This window comes from Blennius ocellaris (genome assembly GCF_963422515.1).
Source record: "Blennius ocellaris genome assembly, chromosome: 14".
NCBI lineage: Eukaryota > Metazoa > Chordata > Actinopteri > Blenniiformes > Blenniidae > Blennius > Blennius ocellaris.
In genome coordinates this window covers 1,431,627-1,453,719 of record NC_137663.1, presented here as the reverse complement: position 1 = coordinate 1,453,719, position 22,093 = coordinate 1,431,627, and the positions used below count along the sequence as shown (strand labels likewise).

Sequence of the window (22,093 nt, the reverse complement as noted above, 5' to 3'; positions counted from 1 at the left end):
CTCCAGAATAATATGTTAAGGCGGAAATTTGTGAGTTCCACAAATCTACAGTGTTGTTTTGGGGCGTCATTATCTCCCAGGAAGCGGTGCGGATGGATGCAGTCAAGCTCATGACAGTACAGGACTGGCTGCAAACTGGGGTGAGAGCTGTTCTCTCTCAGCGTTCGGCTGACAACAATGTGCCTTCTTCTCCTGACGCCTCTCACAAGTGGAACACAACTATGACATTGGCAACCGGGCGCTGTTGACAGTAAATCTCGCTCTGGAGGAGTGGAGGCACTGGTGGGGGGATCTAAGCACCCATTTCTTGTTTGGACAGATCCCAAGTACCTCGAATACCATCCGCTCTGCCAAGAGGTTAAACTCCCACCAGGCCTATTAGACTGTTTTGTGGTCAGTTCCGGTTCATCTTGGCCTATTGCCCTGGGTCTCGGAATGTCAAAACCGATGCCCTGTCCCATCAATTCTCTGTGGAGGAGTCTCCATCTGAACCTGCCCCGATTGTATCTCAGGCCTGCACCATCAGTTCTCTCACCTGGGAGATCGAGGCTCTGGTCCAGCAGGTGCTCCTCCAGCAGCCAGACTCTGGCAATGGCCCCGCCCATGCCACCTTTGTACCTAACACTGTTCACTCGCAGGTCCTGCAGTGAGCCAACTCCTCCTCTATTTTCTGTCTCTCCTGTGTTTCTCGTACCCTGGGAGTCCTGCGACAGAAGTGCTGGTGGACCTCAATAAACAAAGACACCTGAAAGTTTGTTACAGCCTGAACCACCTGTGCCGGAAACGATACTTCCAACCAGCCCCGCTCCGGTCTTCTCCAACCTCTGCCTGTCCTTAGTCATCCCTGGTCTCACATCGCAGGGGACTTCATCACTGGCCTTCTGCAATCCAATGGTAAGACCACCATCTTGATTATTGTTGTTGCTGTTTTTCGAAGGCTCCACACTTCACACCAATCTCCCTATAGCCAAGAAGACAGCGGATATGTTGGTGTCTGAGGTTTTTCATCGGCATGGCATCCCCATGGATATAGTCTCGGATCATGGTCCTCAGTTCATGTCATAGGTGTGGAAGGCCTTTTGGTCTGCCCTCTGAGCCAAGGTGAGCCTGTCTTCTGATTTTCACCCTCAGTCCAATGGCCAGACAGAGCAACTAAACAAAGAGATGGAGACCGGTCTAAAATGCGCCACTGTAGAGAACCTTGCTGCTTGGAGCAGCCATCTTCATTGGGTTGAGTATGCACACAACTCACCCGCTAACTTGTCCTCTGGCTTTCAATGCTCCCTGGGGTACCAGCCCCCTCTATTCCCATCCTAAGAACAGGAATTGGCTGTACCCTCTGTCCAGACCTTTATAAGGAAGGCCAAGAGGATATGGAAGCAGGCATGGTCAATGCTACTCCGGTCATCACACAGGATGGAAATACAGGCTAAATGACGATTGTCACCTGCTCCGGATTACAACCCTGGCCAGAAAGTGTGGGTGAGGGTCAAGGACCTTCCACTTAGGGTGGAGTCCAGGAAGCTAGCACCCCACTTTATGGGACCAGTCAAAACAATCAGCAAACCTAGTGTGGTGTGTCTTAAGCTTCCATCCTCAATGTGCATCCATCCCACACTCCATGTCCCACTGATAAAACCAGTGGAGGGGAGTGAACTGGCCCCCCACGTATCCATCCCCGTCCACCACCCAGAAAGTTGGAGGGTGGCCTGGTCTACACAATACATCAACTGGTGGATGTATGTTGCCGTGGACGGGGCCTCCAGTACCTGCTGGACTGGGAGGTTACGATCTCGAGGAGCGATCATGGGTACCCCAGAGTCGCATCATGGACCCTGGTCTCGTCCATATCATCGTCCATATCTGGGCTGGCTCAATCATACACCAGGTGGCGCAGGAAGGGGAAGGGATACTGTCATGCCCTGCACAGCAGCATCCACATAGGGGTGCTGTTGCCTTGCTGCTGTTCTTTTCTGTTGCTGTCTTCCAGGTGGGAGCGGCCAGGTGGTGTGTTTGAGAAAGCATTGGCTGATGTTGGCTGATGAACAGCTCAGCTATTTAACTCATCTCTTGACTTCACCCGATGCTGGATCGCTCGCACTGCTACTGTCAGTTATCACGCATTCTGTGAGTAACACTTGGATTTTGTGTAACTCTGGCTTCTCGTTCGTCTTTTCAGTGGGAAAGACACTCTGTGCTCTGGCTGTGTCATCACCAGCTTTGCCTCAGCTCTCCCAGTCAGTTCCAAGCCTCATCTCTCACCAGCCAGCTGGTAATGCGCTCAGAGCTCCCTGACACTACCTCAGCCATCCGCCCACCAACACCAGGTCTGTTCCACGGAGCCCCCCTGAGCTGACTAAGCTCTGCACCTGCTTAGCTCCTCGCCTGCTCAGCACCATGGATCACTCATCTCAGTTTTGGATGCGATCTATGAATCACTCCTTGTGGCTCTGCTCCACTCTATTCAAGAACCTCTGCTGATCAAGTTTAATTAACACCCTTGAACTTTTCTATCCGTTTCATGCTTGGCTTTCCACACCTGAGCCTCAGATTTATTCAAATTTAGAATGTCAATGATCTTTGAACAAAAAAAACAAAAAACAGGCAAATAAAATAGTTTGACAAGCACAGATTATGTGACCACATACTTTACAATATTTAGCATCTGTTAATATATGTTTCAAAGTGTGTATGTTTGTGTGTGGGTAGAAATGTTGCATTGTGGCATGGTGATTTACAGTGCTGGAGAACATACCGATGACACTGAGGCCATTCCTGAGGAGATGCTGATGTTGGACGTGGAGCTGCTGGTGTTTCTTCGATACCCCATGGTGGTTTCAAAAGTGCTGTCACTGTCTGTCTAATGATATGAAGAACACACAGATGAAACATCACTGACTAGTCAAAACACTCAAAGACACAGACAGTCCTGAGATGAATTATGTGATGTAAACAACACATTCATTCCAACTGATGGAGCTGAGGATTTTTTCCTGGGAGTTTAGATTTACCTCATCCTGACGAAACACAGGCACAGACATGCTACTTCTCATCTGCTCACATGAAGGAGGTGAAGAAACTGTAAACAAACATGTACTTTCAATATTTACAGCAGCATATAATATTTTGTTTTCTGAATCCCAGAAAGATACTGGTTACATTTATAAACCTGAACATGAGGTGTTTACCATCATCAATGCTCAGATTCAGCTCTTCTCTTGCTCTGTTTCTGTTCTTTCCTTCTTCTACAAAGACATAAAATCATAGAAACATGCCTCTAAATGAACTTAATAATTTCATGCCATCAAATGATTACAGTGGCGGGCCGTCAGGGCCATCAAGGTCTTCTCAACAGGCCTAAGAAAAATATTTGAATCACAGATTGATATTGATTATATTATGTCCATGAATACTATAATTCCAAATGGTCTGTCCACTTCTTCTCAGAGCTTCTCGCCCGGCCACGCTGCTTCCAGACGTGTATTTCCATGTTAACATTTTTAATAAATCATATTTCAGCCATCCCCTGTTGCTGGGTAAAGAAATCTGCCATAGGCCGTCACTTTCTGTTCTGCAGGCGTCTGCAGTGTAAAATAAGTGTTGGTCATGCTTCTACTTCAACCAATCAATTTGATATTGGCGACTCAGAGCCTTCTCAAAGGCCAAGTGTGACGTGAGAATTTTTTTATCCCCCGCCGTAGCCGATAGGCCCCGAAGGGGGATCTTGAAACAGTCTCCGTACGTAAGTCCGTACGTCCGTCCGTTCGAACGTTTCTACCTACATCTCGGCAACCCCTGGGCCCACAGTGACCAAACTTCACATGTGGATACATCTCAGAGGGGGAAGGGATACTATGGTGACCTTGACCTAATTTGCATATTAAGTATGTCACAGGGTCACGAAGTGCTTAAAAACACATTTTGGGCTCTGGAGGCCTAGGTTTTTGAGCTAGGGCTCTGAAATTTTATACACACCTACTAGTACTCTGGGGACACCCTCCAGCATACCAAGTGACCTGACCTTGACCTTGACCTTGAAGATTGGTAGGGTCTGAAGTTTGCTCGTCATGGTTGCAAAATACATGTATTTTCATATAAACATTTCTCCTCATTTCTCAGCAGTTCCTGGGCCCACAGTCACCAAACTTCACACATGGACACTCCACCTGGGGAGATGGGGCACCATGGTGACCATGACCTAATTTGCATATCAGGTCACAGGGTCACTAAGTGCATAAAAACACCTTTTGGGCTCTGGAGACGTATTTTGACATAGCTTATGAAGAAGACCTTTCAGATTCTACATAATTATCTACTAGGACCCATGGAACACCCTCTAGTGTACCAAGTGTGCTGCCTTAGAGCTGGCTTTGTGAGAAAATATAAAGCCCTCCGGCGGGGGATTAGCCGAGCAACGGCCTTCTTGTTATTCCGTCTAATTGGATCATCAGAGCTAGGGATGAACGAGTACACCACTATCTGTATCTGTATCTGTATCTCTTCTTGGAGTGGGCGGGGCCTAAACCGGAAGTGGGTTCACCTGAAACTGGGTGAGGTTTAATCAGTACATTATTTTAAGTCTGAAATTGATATAGATTGGTCAGAAGTTGCTTTATTTATTGTTTATTTGAAAACTATTTACAGAACAGCCTCAGCATTGACATTCAATGTTTTATATATACAAAACTGTATACTATATACTCAGGGTTGGGTAGTAATGCACTACATGTTAAGTAATTAGGATACAAAACAATCTAACCATAATCTGTTAGAACACTTAAAAAATGTGTAATCTCGTTACAGGTATATTCAATAAAAACTGGGACTACTGAGCAGGATTACAGTAGAAAATCCGATGGAATAAACTAGAAATGCAGCTGTCACATGCGCCTTCCGCTGGCATTGCGACACTTCCCGTCGCTTTCAGGCTGGCCGGCACTGACGCGTTGCCATGGATTTTGCAGCCAGCTTCCCTCATCACTGTTTTAAAGTCGGAGAAGTCTCTTAACCTCTCTGTACAATGCTAATGATGCCTCCCAGCCGTGAAAGTTCTGTGAACGTCCAGGAAATTGACGGCTCACCTGAAGAAACATCTAGGTAGGAAAAAACCCGCTCACTTTCACTGATACACACCTGGACTCTGTCAACTAGTTTTATTAGCTCATAACCTGCCAGTAACCTGCCAATACCAGTACTTGTGCTGATGGTAGGAAGCCATCCTCAATACGTTTAAAGGATCTCATGTTTAAAGGTATTAATTGGGGCTACACGTGCCATAACTTTATTATTTTTTTTTTTTATCTGCTTGTTGACTGAGTAGCAGGTCGAACAGGTTGTTCAGTTATTATCAATTAGTGATTCATGCTGCCAGATACAACCTCTCATCAAACATTCGTATTTAGTCCAGAAAAACATCCAACATTAAAACCAACTAGAAAATTCCCGTGGAAATTTTATTGTGCCTGCCACCTGCCACCCCCTGCTGCCGAGCGAGGCCCCCTACTGTACTCGTGAGCCCGTGGCGGGGTCAAAAGTACGTGGAAACCATGTCATTAGCTAGTGGTTCTCTGTCGCAGTGCCACCACGAGGCCAACCTCCAAATTTCAGCTCATTTGAACAAACTTGTTAGCATGCGATGCTAGCACCTGCGATTTGCCTGAAAAGTGCAGAGGACACCTCCCAGGTGGGGCTGACCTGGAATCCGGAGTTTTATAACATTCAGACATGCTAAGCTAACTAGCTTAGCACAGCGACTAATTAGCTAGTGCACCATGATCGCAGCGCCCCATGAGGCCACCCTCCAAATTTCAGCTCATTTGAACAAACTTGTTAGCATGCGATGCTAGCACCTGCGATTTGCCTGAAAAGTGCAGAGGACACCTCCCAGGTGGGGCTGACCTGGAATCCGGAGTTTTATAACATTCAGACATGCTAAGCTAACTAGCTTAGCACAGCGACTAATTAGCTAGTGCACCATGATCGCAGCGCCCCATGAGGCCACCCTCCAAATTTCAGCCCAATTGAACAAACTTTTTAGCATGCTAATTGGCATGCTAACAAGTGTTGATGCTGAGGCATTGGCATCAGCATTGAAATGCATTGAAAAGTAAGCTGCCTAAGATACTGTATGTGTGTGAGCACTGTGTGGTCAACCATCATGTTACTGGTCCAGCCAATCAGAGGTGCCGTGTGTATTGCCAGGCAGATTGGCTGCTTCAGTCTGTAATGCCAGCCTGATTAGATGCAGCTTGTGTGTGTTGGTATGGAGACGGCTCCGGATTGACAGGGTGCAGATGGCAGAGACTATGAATCGTTTTCTGATGAAAGAAGGTGATTAAGGTCCCGAACAACTGCTTGTAGAACCGTGACACTTGGGTGAAAAAATCCTTCACCGTCGGTGTCGGAAGAAGTTGAAGGACGTACGATGTGGTTTTTGTGTCCTCACGAGGTTCCGTCTCCCCGCAAAAAGTTTTTAAGAGTAAATTGAAGTCTCTAGCTGAAAATTTGGCGACGTGATGTGGCGTGGAAAAAGTGTGAGTTTTTTTCTGTTTTTTTCTCGGCTCCCATGCAAAGCGGATGGGAAGTTCTTTGCCGTTTTTTACGTTTTGTTCGAAAACCGTTTGCGATATTCATAATCTGAATAGATGCACAGGATTCCCGTTAATTCCACACATAACGATATGCTTTTTTTGTACGTACTCCAAACGGTGTGGGACTAGTTTGTCGTCAAAGTTTGTGCGGCAGAGGAACATTTTTTTTTTTTTTTAAACTGCGCTTTCCTGGGTTGAGAGAGAGAGAGAGAGAGTTTTGGAAAAGATGGGCACATATTCTTGAATACAAATTGAAAGCTTTATTTGTATTGTGGTTTTGATTCTTAAAAGCAAAAAACAGTGTTAGACACCTGATTTGTTACTGAGTTTTGACAGTTCAAAACTTGGTAAGTGCAATTTGTGTATGCTGTCTACAAGATTTGTCAATGCAATTCAGCAGATAACACAATCCATTCTTTCTTGTCTTTAATTTGTATGTTTGCTAGTGAAGCAATACAAAAGTAACTAAAAGTACTCTGGTAGATTACATTTTTATTTTAGTACGGTACTCGGATTAAGTTACTGATTAAATTTTTTGACAGGTAACTTGTAATTGTAACAGATTACAATTTTCAAGTAACCTTCCCAGTACTATATACAGTATATAAACTTAATTTGTAATATTTATAATATATTTAATTTTATGAACAGCCAAATACAATAAACATTAATATATGCTTATTTGTGTGTATGTGTCTAAGTGGTCTGTAAGACTGTTAATTTTTTAATGATCTGGGTGAATTTGGTGATTCATGTAAACATCCAGTGGTGGCAAACAGGGAAATAATATGTCAGCCTTGTTTATAATCTTCTTCTCAAAAGCACCGCATTCAGTACGAGCAAAGCTTTCCAACTGACTTTACATCACCAGCCAAACTAAGAGCAAGTAGACTGTTAAAAAAAAAAGAAAAATGACTGGAGTGGAGGCAGTGACCGACGCAACATGAGCCGTTTTCAGCTCTGTCTTGTCAAATGCACCGTGTACATTATGAAACATGTTCACCAAGTAACTTTAAATATCATACAAACTGAAGTACAGGCGAGCTGAAGAAAACCTAACGAGTACTGTAAAAAGCAACGTGAGCGAGAGTCAAGCCAAACAGAGAAATTGGTCACTGTGTGTGAGTGGAACACCGCTTTGGCTGCAGAGATGTGTGTGTCTGTAGGGAAGGGCGGGCGCTGTATGTGACTGACCAATCACAGAGTGTGAAGACAGTCAGTTACCAAATGAGGATTTTCCTTCAGCACGATCACGGACATCGACGAGTTTTACTCGTATCAAGGGCACCACCAGGAGTGGAGCCTGTGGCTTAATTTGACTCAACACAGGAAACCTCACCCGGCCCGGACACGGAAAATTAAAACTCGTCAAAAATGCTTTATCCCTTGTCAGAGAGTACATTCTCCAGTGCGAGCTGGCTGCATCTGCAGTGAGCTGTACAAACAAAAAATATAGTTGTGTTTATTTAATAGCGATTTTTGTCAACCTAAAATGACTAAAGGGGAAGATAAAGACATTTGGTTACAGATTTATTGTCAAAACAAGTTTCAAGCTGGACTTTTCCAAGAGGTCATTGAACGCATCGTAGCACTCTGAGCGCACAGAGGTCTGATGCAATTTACCTGCGCTCACTACAAACTCCATGGCAGAATTCAGGATTATGTTATTTGCCATCATATTATTTTCAAGACCACGAAAAGCTGACGTTTGTCACTATCCTCAACCCCCAGAAGCTTTGGAAAAAGCAGCCGCTTTTTGAATGTCGCTACAGCTTGTGAACTCCAGATAGTTTTTTCATTAGTAAAGGTATTTATTCTGGCTCCACGAGTATCTATCTGTGATGCAATGGCTCTTTATACTGCATTTCTGCACAACATGGTTTTTGTAGCCATAAAAAAGTTATTGAGGGGTGGATTGACCCAGCATATATAAAGGCCTAGGTCAAAAATGCATGGCCCGCCACTTCTATATTACATTCAAAAAGTTAACTGATGCTTTAATTTCAGATGACAAAATGGTGAAAAAAAATATCAAAGAATGAAAATAGACCCTTTGTACAAAAAGTTATTTCAAAAAGTTATGAACAAAGATGATGAAATCCTAGTGTTTGCATCGGTTACCTGTTTGTGAGGCAGATGACATGCTTCTTGAAGATAATCGTTTCAAAGCCAACATGATGGAACTTGAATAGTCACAATAACCTGAAACCAATCACACACCATCAGCAAGAGGAAATAACAAAACCAACAAACACATTGGATAACAACACAGGCAGTGAAAATGTAACATTTCATGGGTAATAGGAATTCATTTTGAAGTTGGTGGAAGGAACACATTTCATAACATTTGGAACTGGGTCAACAAAAGGCTACAAACTTTAAAACAGATATAAAAAACACAAGCATTGGGTGTATTGGTGATGGCTCACTAAAATGGTATAGAAGGAGCGTTTCAGCAACTGGTTCACTTTGAAGGTCCCACCATCTACAGGTTATATATTATAAAATAATATTATAAAACCAGAGAAACATCTGTGTGAGACGGACAAGACCTCTGCTTGAAAACGATCTTAAAAGGGACCGCGTACAATTTAAACATAAATGTTGCCATTTGATGCATAGTACCAGATTTCGGCTCATTCGCATCAGCATACTAATAGATGCTTTTAGCAGCTATTAGCAGTAGCAGCGCAGCTTCTTTTCCCGCAGGGCGACTAAAGTGAGTAATGCAATATATTTCTACAGGTGCAGTTCAAGTAGCAGCAGCACAACAGTAACATTCCTGTTTTCTTCTCTGCAGCTGGTCGGCTGAAGCAAGAATGACTCAGTGAATCAGTTAATGAATGTGATGACTCGTGAGTTACCATTCAGAAAAGTGACTCACAGGTATTGAACAACTCATTCAAACTCGCACATTACTTACTACTGGATTTTACAGTATATTATTGTTTTGTTCATGTAACTTTGTTCATGTAATAAGTTCACAACTATTTTGGAGAAATATTAATATTCTCAAAGTGTTGCAACTTCTAAATAAATAAGTCTGGGTTTTGGTATATTATCTCTATCGATGTTTTCGTTTTTGCTCAACTTGGAGAGAAACAGTGCTAAAAGCAAGTATTTGAATATGCTTGTATATAAATATACTAAATATACTCACATGTGTTGAATCAGCATTAATTTCATGATTTTCCATGAATTGATAACAAGCTTCACTTTTAAGTTGAAAAAATGCGATTAAATGCAATCAATTACAAAAAATTGTGCAATTAATTAGTTTTTTAATTGATTGACAGGAGATAGATAGATAGATAGATAGATAGATAGATACACAGCTCTGCTCGAAGGTTGACAACTCGGCTGGAAGTTAAAGGACCCATAATTCGCTATATTTCATGTTTCACAGTCCATCCTATGCTCATGTGGGATAATAATTTGGGTGATACAGTATACAACACTCAAAAATTCTTGTATTGAGCTGACATCACCTCTCATGAAACGGGTGGTTCTCAGCTCCTCTGCCTTCCCCGCCCGCACAGAGGCTGCCGCTCAGCCCACAGCCGCCTCCTCCCACCCCCTCGGTGACGTAGCCAGCAGCTCACGCTCGTAGTTGTAGTAATGTACTTACAGATCTCGGCGCCTCTTTATTGTGGGAATAACACCAGGTTTCAAGATGAGCCTCTGAGTAAGTCTAGTTTCAAAATACCCATAGTTCTGGAAGCAGTCTTTGGTGAAGTGTCGCTCGTAAACAAACAGATTCGTTGCGAATTTCTGAGGCAGGTCCACGGGAAAAAAGTCCAGCCACATTCGCCGCTGTGCTTCTTCTTTCGACAAGCCAAATAGTGTGGACACATACTTGCACCCGAAAACACATTTTCTACAAGTAGACATGATGCCGAAAACAGTAATCGACAGCAATAAAAACAGCAGCGTTCAATGTGAAGCGAGAATAGACTGAGATAGCGCAGAGAAGAGGCTGCGCTTCTTGCCACATTCATGGGCGTGTCTTGTTTTGGTTCCTCTGCACATCAATCTTCCTGGAGGTGGGCTTCTCAAGCTCTGTGCCGCGTCATCACAGTGGTGCTGTGTCATCAAATTGAATCAACGTGTAGAGCTCCCCCACCAGTTAGAACCGAGAAAGATTGCCTTCTAACTCAAGCTTGAGGGAATCAATGATAAAAACACTTTGAGGATGTATGTGAACCCCAAATAGCACCTTTATGATGTTTAAAGCACAGAAAAGTCGATTTAGTATTATATGGGTCCTTTAAAGGGCCACCATATTGGATATACTGCAGAGAGACCGGGGACTTCAAGACTGAGAGAAATTCTGCTCAGCCTGCCCGAAAACAATTGTTATCAACATTGACTCTTCAGACAGCCTGCCGCCTAAAGGCTGGTTATCTTTCTATTTCTCCAGGATGTTTGTACAGACGGACACTCTGTCCCACCTCCTTATCTTTTCACCTCCGCTCCACCTGGAACTTTGTGTCTGAATCAAAACTATTCAAGGTTGTCTCACGCCATCAGACAACAAACTCAACCGGACAGATATGAACGACCAGGCTCAAACTCACTGCCTTCCTTGCCACCACCACCCCTTCTTCCCACGGAGCCGCAGAAGGGAGACTGAGCAATGCACCATATGTGGCTGCACGCACGCCCCCCAGCGACTGGCTTCAACCCCCACCCCTGCCCATATCTGCTCTCGTTGTAAATTGGTGTAGTTGGTTATTGTGTTATATCGTGCTTCTATATGCCGACAAGTTTTTTTTTTTTTTTACCTAATCCCACACTGTGCCCCTTTGTAAGGAACATAGTTTGGAACCTGCTTTTCTTTTCCTCTCCTTACCTCCTGTTTTACTCTTTTTTCATTTGCAAGGGGCACCACAACATTGGCTGACTCGTTGCAGTTGGTGCACTCTTTATGTGATCTTGTGATCATTTCCCGATGATATGGCTATTTTCTATATCTTGTTATCGATGACAATGGTTTCCATTGTAGTCTAAATGCTTTGTTTTGCACGTTTCTTTTCTATCACACACACACACACACACACACACACACACACACACACACACACACACACACACACACACACACACACACACACACACACACACACACACACACACACACACACACACACACACACACACACACACACACACACACAAGGGTCTAGACTTAACAAGAATGAGACAATATTTCTCTAATAAACCAATAACTACTGTCTGCCCTGCACACACATTGATAAGGAGATCAGGAAAAGAACATGTTTGACAATGGGAAACAGTTTGAGATGTGTTCCTGCCAACAAATTCAAAATGAGATCCACGTGAAAAGGTCAGTGTCCAAGCGCGGGCTGAAAATAAATAATTTGCAGAGACTAAAAAGTATTTTAACTAAACTGTTAATATAATCTGAGTTAACGTCTTAATCTACTGTGATCTTCACAAGAAAACATGAGTGACTATAGAACCTCACTTTCTGAAGCTGTCCAGGGCAGAGAGCTAGATCTGGCTGGACCATCCTGGTTGGAGCTGTTGTTTCTGGTCCTCACAGTAAAAGAAGTGATTGAAGTAGAAATGGTCTCTGGTCTGTAGCTGGCTGACTGTCTACAGGCTCTCTGAAGTCTTTGCATGTCTTCACTCTCTGCAGAGATGTAGACTTCATTGAATGGGAGGGCGTGGGCCTTTTTGTCATGGCCCAGATAGTGGTGGACATCCTGAGGGATGAAGGACCTTGCCAGGTGTGTAAAGCTTACTGATGTCTCTTGTGAAACGTGTTTGGATTTTGATGAAGTGGAGGACTTTGAACTATTTTGTTGGCCATTTTCTGGAAACATCTTTAAGTGTGGCGGTCCCGATGGAGAGGAGGTGTTTGTCCCTTGATTTGCCAGCATTGTGGCAGTCCCTCCATGTGAGGGACTCTTCATCTGTTTGGGTGCTGATATCACCTTCTGTTGTTGTTGTGTATCGACTTCAGTGTGAGGGTCAATGTCTATTAGAAAGGTTTTTAAGGGAGCCTTGGAGGAGGAGGAGTCTTGAGGGAGGACCTTTGGGTGGCAGGTCTTTGACGGACTCCTCCTGACATCATCCTGATCATTTGCTGAGCTTAGATGCTCTTTAGCAGGACTCCAAGATCTTTCTACAGACTTTGTTGGAGACTTGGCTTGCTTCGAGTTCAGACTGTATGTGTCAGGACCTGGGTCTGAAACTTTAAGAAGCTTTTGAACTTCAGCTGTGATGGATTCCGAGGCTTGTTTTACTTGTACAAGCTCATCTCCATCATCAGAGGATGTTACCAGTTTAGACCGAGGTAGAGCTGATGTTGACCAGGCACCCTTGACTTTAACAGTAGTTATCTTGGGTCCTGTAATTTCCCTCTCCAAGAAGTGCTTGAGCTCAATGATGCTGGTTGATCTTTCCTCTTGAGGAGTAGAACTGGGGGGACGAGAACTGGAATTTGTTGGACTACCCAGGTCTTCACAAAAGATGGTTTTCTCAGGTTTGTAAATTTCAATGTCTCCAACAGAATCTTCCAGAGACTCATCAATCTCCTCGCAGATGAGGATGGGATTTGCTCTGTACGAGCCTTCATCATGCGATTTATCGACCAAGAACCTGTCGCCGGTCTGTGGTGATTCCTCACCAGCGTCCTCCTCTGGTATCTTCATGTCAGGAGACCACTTGGTCACATCAGAGTAAATCTGAGTAATATGTGAGGCTGTTGTTTCTGACTTGGACTTATCTTCATATTTCAATTCTTCTATTATAAGTATTAATCTGGAGGTGCTATTTTCCTCCTCCCCGAGTGTTTTCAGATGGGATTGTCTCTGTGGAAATGGAGCTTCAACTCTTTCAGTCTCCCCCTCCTGAATGTTTAAATCTACTGAAGATAACGTGTCTTTAAAGGGAGTTTTATTAAAGGCAGCAAGATGCAGCATGTTAACCTCTGCTGTCTTCACAGGTAGAGTGTGTTGTTTGATGATTGTCGCTTTGCCTACAGGTGAGTGAGGTGGACTTTTTGAGAGATTCTCACTCTCAGTCAGTTTTTCTTTCTTAGTTTTATTTTCCTCTTCTTGATCATGTGTCTCTTTACTGAAAATTCCAAACTTTCCCTTTGTAGTTTTTGATGAAACAAAATGATTGTTTAAGCTCTCAGGATGAGACAGCAGGGTCTCCGAAATGTCCTTTTCCAACTCCTCCATCTGGCTGCCTTCAGACACGGTCTTCAGGTGGACTGTCTTCTGCTCAGCAAAGACATAGCAGGGTTCTACAGTATTTTTTAGCCCCAAGTCACAGAGTTCAAAGACATCTGCAGAAACAGAAACAGTCCAATGCATCACTTGTACCCTTTTGTAATGATAACCTTTACAATTATGTTATGTTGGTATGTGCAATCAGTACAGTATCTTGTCAAAAATATCTTATATCTAACTATGAATGCAACAACAATGGAAACAATGTTTATATTTTTGATTTTAAAAGACCTCTATGTTGGTTCATTGTAAGAGACAAAAACGTCAGGACTACCGATTTTCTCGTGATCGTAACATTCACAATACAGATATAGAGATAACAAAAAAATTGACTAAACTACCATAAATAATGTTTCTATATTATGTACAAATTAACAGATCTTATTTCCTTTCACGATTTAAACTCCAAACCTGGAGACAACAGGACAGAAGTCAGAAGCACAAAAATCTAAGAATAATATCTAAAAACAAAGTCAAACACTGCTGGTGAAAACTGCAGACAAGTGTTGTATTTTGGCCAAAATTGGGTCTAAGAAGAGAAGCAACTAATGTAAAGTAAATGTAAGTTGAATGTTCAAAATATCTTGCGATCATAATCAGAACCGCTCCTTGAAGTGGCTTTGAAGTGGTGTTTGAACCTGTATGAGATGCAGGCAGGTGTAAAAGTGAAGATGCAAGGAGAAGTAGTGAAAGTGGATGAGTTCATATACCAGCATGGTTTTAGGCAGCAAGCCATCCAGCCGTCATTTGGATGGTCTGTTTTCAAAAAGACGGACAAAAAACTAGTGGACAGGCTGCTCAAAGTCGTCTAAAATATGTGTATAATGGCCATCACAATTTGTCACCATCTGTATCGGCTCGTGTTCACAATGTACAACTGACTTCCAGTTTTGTATTTCGCCCAGTGACGATCAACGTGATTGGTCAATTGATATTATGTGGTCTATATCTTTAGAAAGGTGGGCTCAAATTGGTTAGTAATTCTCTGACTCATCCTGGTGCTTTCAAGCAGGTAAAGCAGAGAGGAGGATTTTCCTTTCCAAGATGCTGAGGAATTATATCTGCAGAATCCACACAGGTGGTATTAATTATGAACCTATGATCTATCTCATTTTTCACTTTCAAAATAAAATGAGAAATGAAAATATATGATGCTTAAGAAGCACCCCCCACCCCACTCACACTCACCACCACTGATCAAATACATTTTGTACACCCATAATTTTTTGGATGGACACCCAAAACACCAATTTCTGCCTAAAACCATATATAACAATGAAGATGCTGTGATCTTCATCGATAATGTCCAATGAAGATGGACAGGGCAAGGAACCAGCAGATCAGAGGGACAGCTAAAGGGAAAACCTCAGAGAAGACTCATGAATGTTGCGAAGACACATTTAATGCCACATTTATAGATTTAATTCCAATTTCAATTATTTAATGACACATTTAATTTATTATTTAATGTTGTGTTTATTTGTTTAATTTTGGCACATTTGGGAAAGTTCAATAATTAAGTCATGAAATAATAAAAAAAAATTTTTTAGATTACTGAACTGTGTGTGTGCATGAAGTTATTCGTCTTTGAAGAAGTGGAGTATGTAAACTGAGACAGGTATTTATCAGGAATCCGTGTGTGATAACCAGTTAAACCTCTGAACCACCATCATTCGTGCTGTTTGTTTTCTTTTTATTGTAAAATTTCTCCCACAAAAACATTGTTTTCATAGTCTGTGACAATTTTCCAGGAGCCACAAGTCATGCAGTCCAGATTAGGGCTGTGGAATGTGTTTCTATGTAATCCTGAGGCAGTCTTAGGGGGAATATGGATTTCTTTATGCTTTGACAGCCCATTAGGAAACCATGTGGCCCCAGCGTACTGGCTCATTTTACAGGGAAGAGAAAAAATTCCACACACCAGCAGAAGTTGAAGATTTCAGCATCATTAATATGATATCAGCTGCAGCAGCCCAGTGGAAAAGATTTTATGTGTACACACACACACACACACACACACACACACACACACACACACACACACACACACACACACACACACACACACACACACACACAAAATCTTTTCCACTGGGCTGCTGCAGTGGAACACATATACACACACATATAAAATCAGAAAAAAGGAAAATAACTAATAACTTTGATTGTGTGTTTACATGTTGCTAGAGAATCAAAGTTAATCCATTTCAGGAATTGTGGTAATTAAAGCAAACCTCAACTATATACTTAAAAATACAAATTTAGGAGCTGTTTTCTTCACGGTAGGGGTTAACCCTGTTTTGGGTTGCAAATGAATTTATTTGGTTGGGAAAGTTGTAATAACTTTTTTTCCCAGTCCGAAATGTTGTAGACCTTTGATATCAATGATAATACACTCTAATCTGAATTTGAATAACTTACTGTCATCTCTGGCTTGTGTTTGACCAAACTCTCCATCCAGTAAATGGTCATCCTGTCTGTCTGCAGCAACCTTGCTGTTGAAGGGGTTTTTCCTCTGAGCCAACAAATAAGAACGAATAGACACACACACACACAAACACAATTTTTGGGATTAGCTGCAGCTGATCTGATGAAATTTTGTTGGCGCGTGCACACACACACACACACACACACACACACACACACACACACACACACACACACACACACACACACACACACACACACACACACGCACACAAATTGCAGTGTTGGTGGGTTCAGTAGGGATGAGAGGTACTGGGTGCAGGTCTTACCTTTCTGGGAGACAGTAGGAGTGGCTTTGTAGGGTCTAGTCCAGGTTCACAGGCTGTTTGGTTTACATACCTATAAAGAAAAAACTCAATGAATATTCTCAGCTTCATAGACCATTAAAGATGAAGTATCATGAAATAAACGTTGATCAAACTAGTGAGATGAGGGTATGGGTTTATTTACAACAGACATTTCTTTGCGTGACTTCCCACTACTTTAACACTTTTGACGTTAGTACACTATCTTCTATTGTACCTCTTCTTAGGTCTGTTCTGAACTTTTACAGATCATTTCCCATGCCCTATGTTGTGTCTGTGTGGAACTCTATGAGATAGATTATTATTCCCTCCAACACTACATACATGGTGGCGTCAAATTTCAGTTCGAGGCACACAGAACCCTCATTTGCCTCCTGTCTGCAGGTGATGGTGATAATATGAAAAACAACCACAACATGTACACAAAGTGAAACATATTGCATGAGAGTCGTCAGAGAGGTGATGGAGACCTCAGAGATGATGGAGAACTGAGAGAGCCATAAAGGAGGCCTCATAGAGGTGACAGAGACCTGAGAGAGACACGAGGGAGACCTCAGAGAGGTGACGGAGACCTAAGAGAATCATGAAGGAGACATCAGGGAGGTGATGGAGACCTGAGAGAGACATGAGGGAGACATCACAGATGAATACAAGCTGTCTCCCAGTTCTTGTATGAGTGCTGTCAGTGCTACATTGCAATGACATGGCACTTACTTGGCTCTGTTAATGGTGGAAAAAGAACCAGTTCTTTGGCAGTGCTCATTTAAGAACCACCCTGCCTTGGCAGCGGCGCTGAACAAGCTCCTGGTTCTTTCTGGGAGAAAAGCCTCCACCTGAACTCCAACTGTGGAGGGCCAACAACCCACCCAGGAGAAACTTTTTTGTTACGAAACCTACCAGAGATATAAACCGGACAGCCCAACGGACCCCAGCCTGCCCCTGACCAACGAGTACACATCAATCTTCATCGCAGGACCCGTGTTGCCATCTGGAATGTCGAGACACTCCTTCGCCCCAGAGCTGGACACCTCTGAGCGACAGATTATTGTCAATCCGCTTTCTCCACCAAAATGGCAAGTTGACAGAAATCATTGCTTATGCTCCACTGAAGTCACTGATGATGATGCGAAGGATGTCTTCTTTGACAAACTCCATCAAACTGTTGGCCAAGCCTCACCACACGACATCACCATCATCTTCACCGACGCCACTCTATCCAGCTGTGATCAGTCCACAGGCTCACCCGTTGCCACAACTTTTGCTGACAGGTCCACAAATGGCAATGGTAACTGCCTTCTCCTTCTCTGCCACCACAACAACCGCTGCATCACTGATACTTGGTTTCCTTGCAAACTCATCCATCACTGGACATGGCACAGCCCAGATGGCAGAACTAGGAAAGTGCTGGACCACATTCTTATCTCTTGACGCTTGAAGTCGCTTGTCACCAACTGCCGTGTGTACGGAGGAGTAGAGCTTGGCAACACAGACCATCGCCTGCTAGTGGCCCAGCTCAAACTATGGCTGTGAGCCAACCAGCACACCAAGACTCAGCCTCGCCTGGACTCCTCTCTACTCAGCAATCTCAACATCGCCACAGACTTCAGTTGTGCCATCTGCTGCACCTTCCATGCCCTGGCTACTGACAAAGTGAACAACTGACTGACCCATAATGTTAGTGTCACCCAGTCAGCTCGCAATGTCCTCGGATGCTCTCGACCTTCCCTGAAAAACACCTCCTTATAGAGCGTGTTGTGAAGGGTGGCTTTTGGACCAGGGGAGTGTACTGTGGCTGAAGATGAACCAAGTTGTGATCTGACTTTCCCAGTGGGGGGAGCGGTGTGGCTCTGTATGCATCCCTCACATTAGTATACAGCAGATCTATTGTCCTGTTGTTCCTTGTAGGACAGTCTACAACTTGGTGAAAAACAGCCAGGGTAGAGTCCAGAGTTACATGGTTGAAGTCCCCGCAGACGATGATGAATGCCTCTGGGTGCTGTGTCTGCAGCCTGGCAGTGACAGAGTAGATCTTCTCACATGCGGTGGCAGTGTCCGCTCTCGGTTGGATGTAAACACCGATGGAGATCAGGTGACTGAACTCCCTCGGCAGGTAGTATGGCCGCTGGCTAACGGCTAACAGTTCGAGGTCCCGGCAACACCACACAGTCTTTACAGATACATGTCCTGGTTTACACCAGTGGTTGTTTACGTACATGATGATCCCCCACCTTTTCTTTTGCCACTCGCTTCCGTGTCTCTGTCCGCTCTCACAGCGGTGAATCCCGGCAGGTCCACGTTAGCGTCCGGTATGAGGTGATTTAGCCATGTCTCCGTAAAGATGAACAGGCTGCTCTCACTGAAGATCCGCTGGTTGTTCAGGGCGGACAGCTCGTCGATGTTGTTCGGTAGCAAGTTCACGTTCCCCATGATGAAGGAGGTAATCGATGGTTTGTAGCGCCTCCGGTTGTTCGCGAGGTTAGCCTTTAGCTTAGCTCCAGCCTTGCAGCCCCGGGGTCTCCTCCTCAGCTCCGCCAGGATGACGTGTCATATCCCGGCTCGTCCCATTGTTCGTTGAGCCAGCAGTTCCTCTCTCGAATAAGTGAGAAAGCTAGCTCCGTGTGTCATGTTAGATTTAAAATAATCCATAGGATAAAGAAAGAAAGGCACACACACTCTTCGCAAGAAGAGTAGAAAAATGGAAAAAAGCGATAAAAAAGTTAAAAAAGTTAAAAGAGCTGAGAGCTACTGGAGAGGCAGCCGTCTCACACAGCCCCAACCGGAAACCTGAAGGTAACCTCATAACAGCTGAAGCAAACTGCCTTGAACACTTTAAAAAGCATGCCAGCCTCCTTCAGCAGTATGGTGCCACCTCAGCTGACCCCACCATCCTTGCAGCCTTGAATTCTGCAGCCCCTTGTGACACCTGCAGCACAGACCCTGTCACACCCGAGGAACTCAGAGCCGCTCTGAAAAAAAGTTAACAACAGGAAAGCCCCCTGCACCTGTGCATAACTGCTGAGATGCTAAAATCAGGCGATGATGGCATTGTTGAGTGGCTCACCCACATATTCAATCAGGTTTGGGGGACAGAGAGGTTTCCCACCGACTTTACCGGAGGAGTTGTCCAATCTTTCTGGAAAGTAAGGGTGACAGGCTAGTCTGTGGCCAACACAGAGGCTTTACCCTTCTTTCCTTCCCCGGCAAGCTCTTTACCAGGATCTTGCTCACTCACGCTCTCCCATCCATCACAAGCAGCCGTTGTCCCCAGCAGGCTGGCTTCATTCCCGACCGCTCCAAAACAGACCACATCTCCACCGTTCGTCTGCTGATAGAGAAGACCCATGAATTCCGTAAAGACCGCCATCACTCCATTGGGTTCATAGATCTGAAGGCTACCTTTGACACCTTCTGCCATGCTTCACTGGGGAGTACTCAACAGTCCCTTGGAGCACCATCTAAAATCGTTGCCCTGTTCAAGCTGCTTTACAGCAACGCACAGAACTGAGTTCACATTAACAGCACAGACCCTGACAGGTTTCTCATCTCCAGTGGCGTTCGCTAGGGCTGCTCCGGACCTCTTCAACTGCATCAGTGACCATCTGATGTTCAGGGTCTGTGAGCCGGTCCCCAGAGTGTCCTTTGGCAGCTACCACCTGACTGACCTGGAGTACACTGGTGACACCATTCTCCTCAGCACATCCTACAGTCAGCTGAGAGAACCTCTTGGCATATATAGTGAAAAGGCAGAGAAGCTTGGCCTCCAAGTGAGCTGGACGAAAACCAAATTCATGCATGTAGGTGATGGACCGGATCCACCTCCCTTGGTAACGACATTGTAGAGCCTGTCAAGAACTTTGTGTATCTGGGGTCCATAGTGACAGACAACGGGGACCTAAAATCAGAGATTATTTGTAGAAGAGCCCTGGCTGCATCAGCTCTGCAGTCTCTCGGGAAACCACTCTGGCGGCACCAGACCATCTCACGCAAGACGAAGCTCCAGATTTACAACTCTGCAGTACTCTCCATCCTGCTTTATGGCTTGGAGACTTAGCCCTTAAACAAGACTCATTACGGGTGACCTCCAACTACATGGAGTTGCTGTGGAGAATGCAGAGCAGTTGGCACAAGACCGTCAGCTCTGGAAAGAACTGGTTCATCTAGTAGGCTCAACACACCACACAGGGACGGAACACCCCCCTACCCCCCGCAGAGCCCTGAGGAAGGAAGGACTGACATGGTAGTTAACGGCTGCTCTAATTGGACGCAAGCGCGTGCTTCATGTGTTTATATACTGTGTCAGCTTTATATTTGTCCCTTTGATTCAGATCAGAAGTTTTATCACTCTTTCTGCAGAAAATTACAAAGTTCCAGCCACTTTATCTGCTTGCTGTTATTTAGTTGTTTTCCCAGAAACTGAAAACATGAGCATGTGAGACTTGACTTTGTAAGAAGATTATTGAGACTTACAGGGCCAATTACAAAATCCTCTCGAGTTGTGAGCCGTGGAAGCTGTTACAACCTGATAAAATTCTCCACCAATGCAGCATGTTGTGCTCCAGCAATCATTTTATAATAATTACTACTATTATTCGGTATTGGAATCTGTTTTCACTTCTTGAACTTCTGAATTATTAATGCTCAGTGCTCAGAGAAAGTGTAAGTGTAAGTTGGTTTTATTATCATTATTATTCCTCCACTGTACTTCATTATCCGTGCGTGTGTGTGTGTCCGCACGGCAACTAAATTCCATCAGATCAGCTACAGCTAATCCCAAAAACTGATCAGCGGTCCAAAATTGCATTAACACTAGGGATGTCCGATAATATCAGCGCCGATATTATCGGCCGATATTGACTTAAAAATGTAATATTTGGAAATATCAGTATCGGATTTTTACAACCGATATCGGAATTTCCGAGTCTGCATGAACGCAGCATGGGACGTTTACGGGCGCGCGCTTGATGACCTTTAACAACAACAAATACAACACGCTGGACTCGTGGCTGAGAAGGAGAAGCCCGGTGAATGAAATGTCTGTGGAGGACTGGAGGCTCCACCAGGCCCTCTTCCCTGCTGGTACCAGTACCTGACTGCACCCTGCACCAGTGTTGACGGTGAACCAGTGTTCAGCACTGGTACCAGTACCTGACTGCACCCTGCACCAGTGTTGACAGTGAACGACTGTTCAGCACTGTTGCCCACATCATTGATGAGAAGAGAAATCGCATACATTGCGACAATGCTGAGATGCTTGTATTCATACAGAAAAATCGACCTCTTACACATGAGGACATGGGGAAAAAGAAATAGACCAGTTATATGGACGAGTCAACTTCAGTCTTTGTTTTTGTTGCACTTTAAAGGAGGGCTGTTTTAATTTTGTGAGCATTTCTGTGCCTTTCTTGTTTATATTTGCACTATTTTGTTACTCTTAAAAGAGATTGCC

The 22,093-nt window shown here is 44.1% G+C and overlaps 1 protein-coding gene across 1 annotated transcript in view; it reads right to left on the bottom strand.

Moving 5' to 3' along the window:
* Positions 1-19,074, bottom strand: part of LOC308139130 (synaptotagmin-like protein 2) — a gene marked incomplete at both ends in the record, with an annotated part of 74,508 nt that extends 55,434 nt beyond the window's left edge. Inside the window, 6 exons of the mRNA XM_080508475.1 lie at positions 2,756-2,860; positions 12,551-12,782; positions 17,545-17,677; positions 17,825-17,867; positions 18,602-18,780; positions 18,876-19,074. Coding sequence (XP_080364601.1) covers positions 2,756-2,860; positions 12,551-12,782; positions 17,545-17,677; positions 17,825-17,867; positions 18,602-18,780; positions 18,876-19,074 — 891 coding nt within the window. The remainder of the gene's footprint in view (positions 1-2,755; positions 2,861-12,550; positions 12,783-17,544; positions 17,678-17,824; positions 17,868-18,601; positions 18,781-18,875) is intronic.
* Between the last annotated feature and the right edge of the window lie 3,019 nt (positions 19,075-22,093).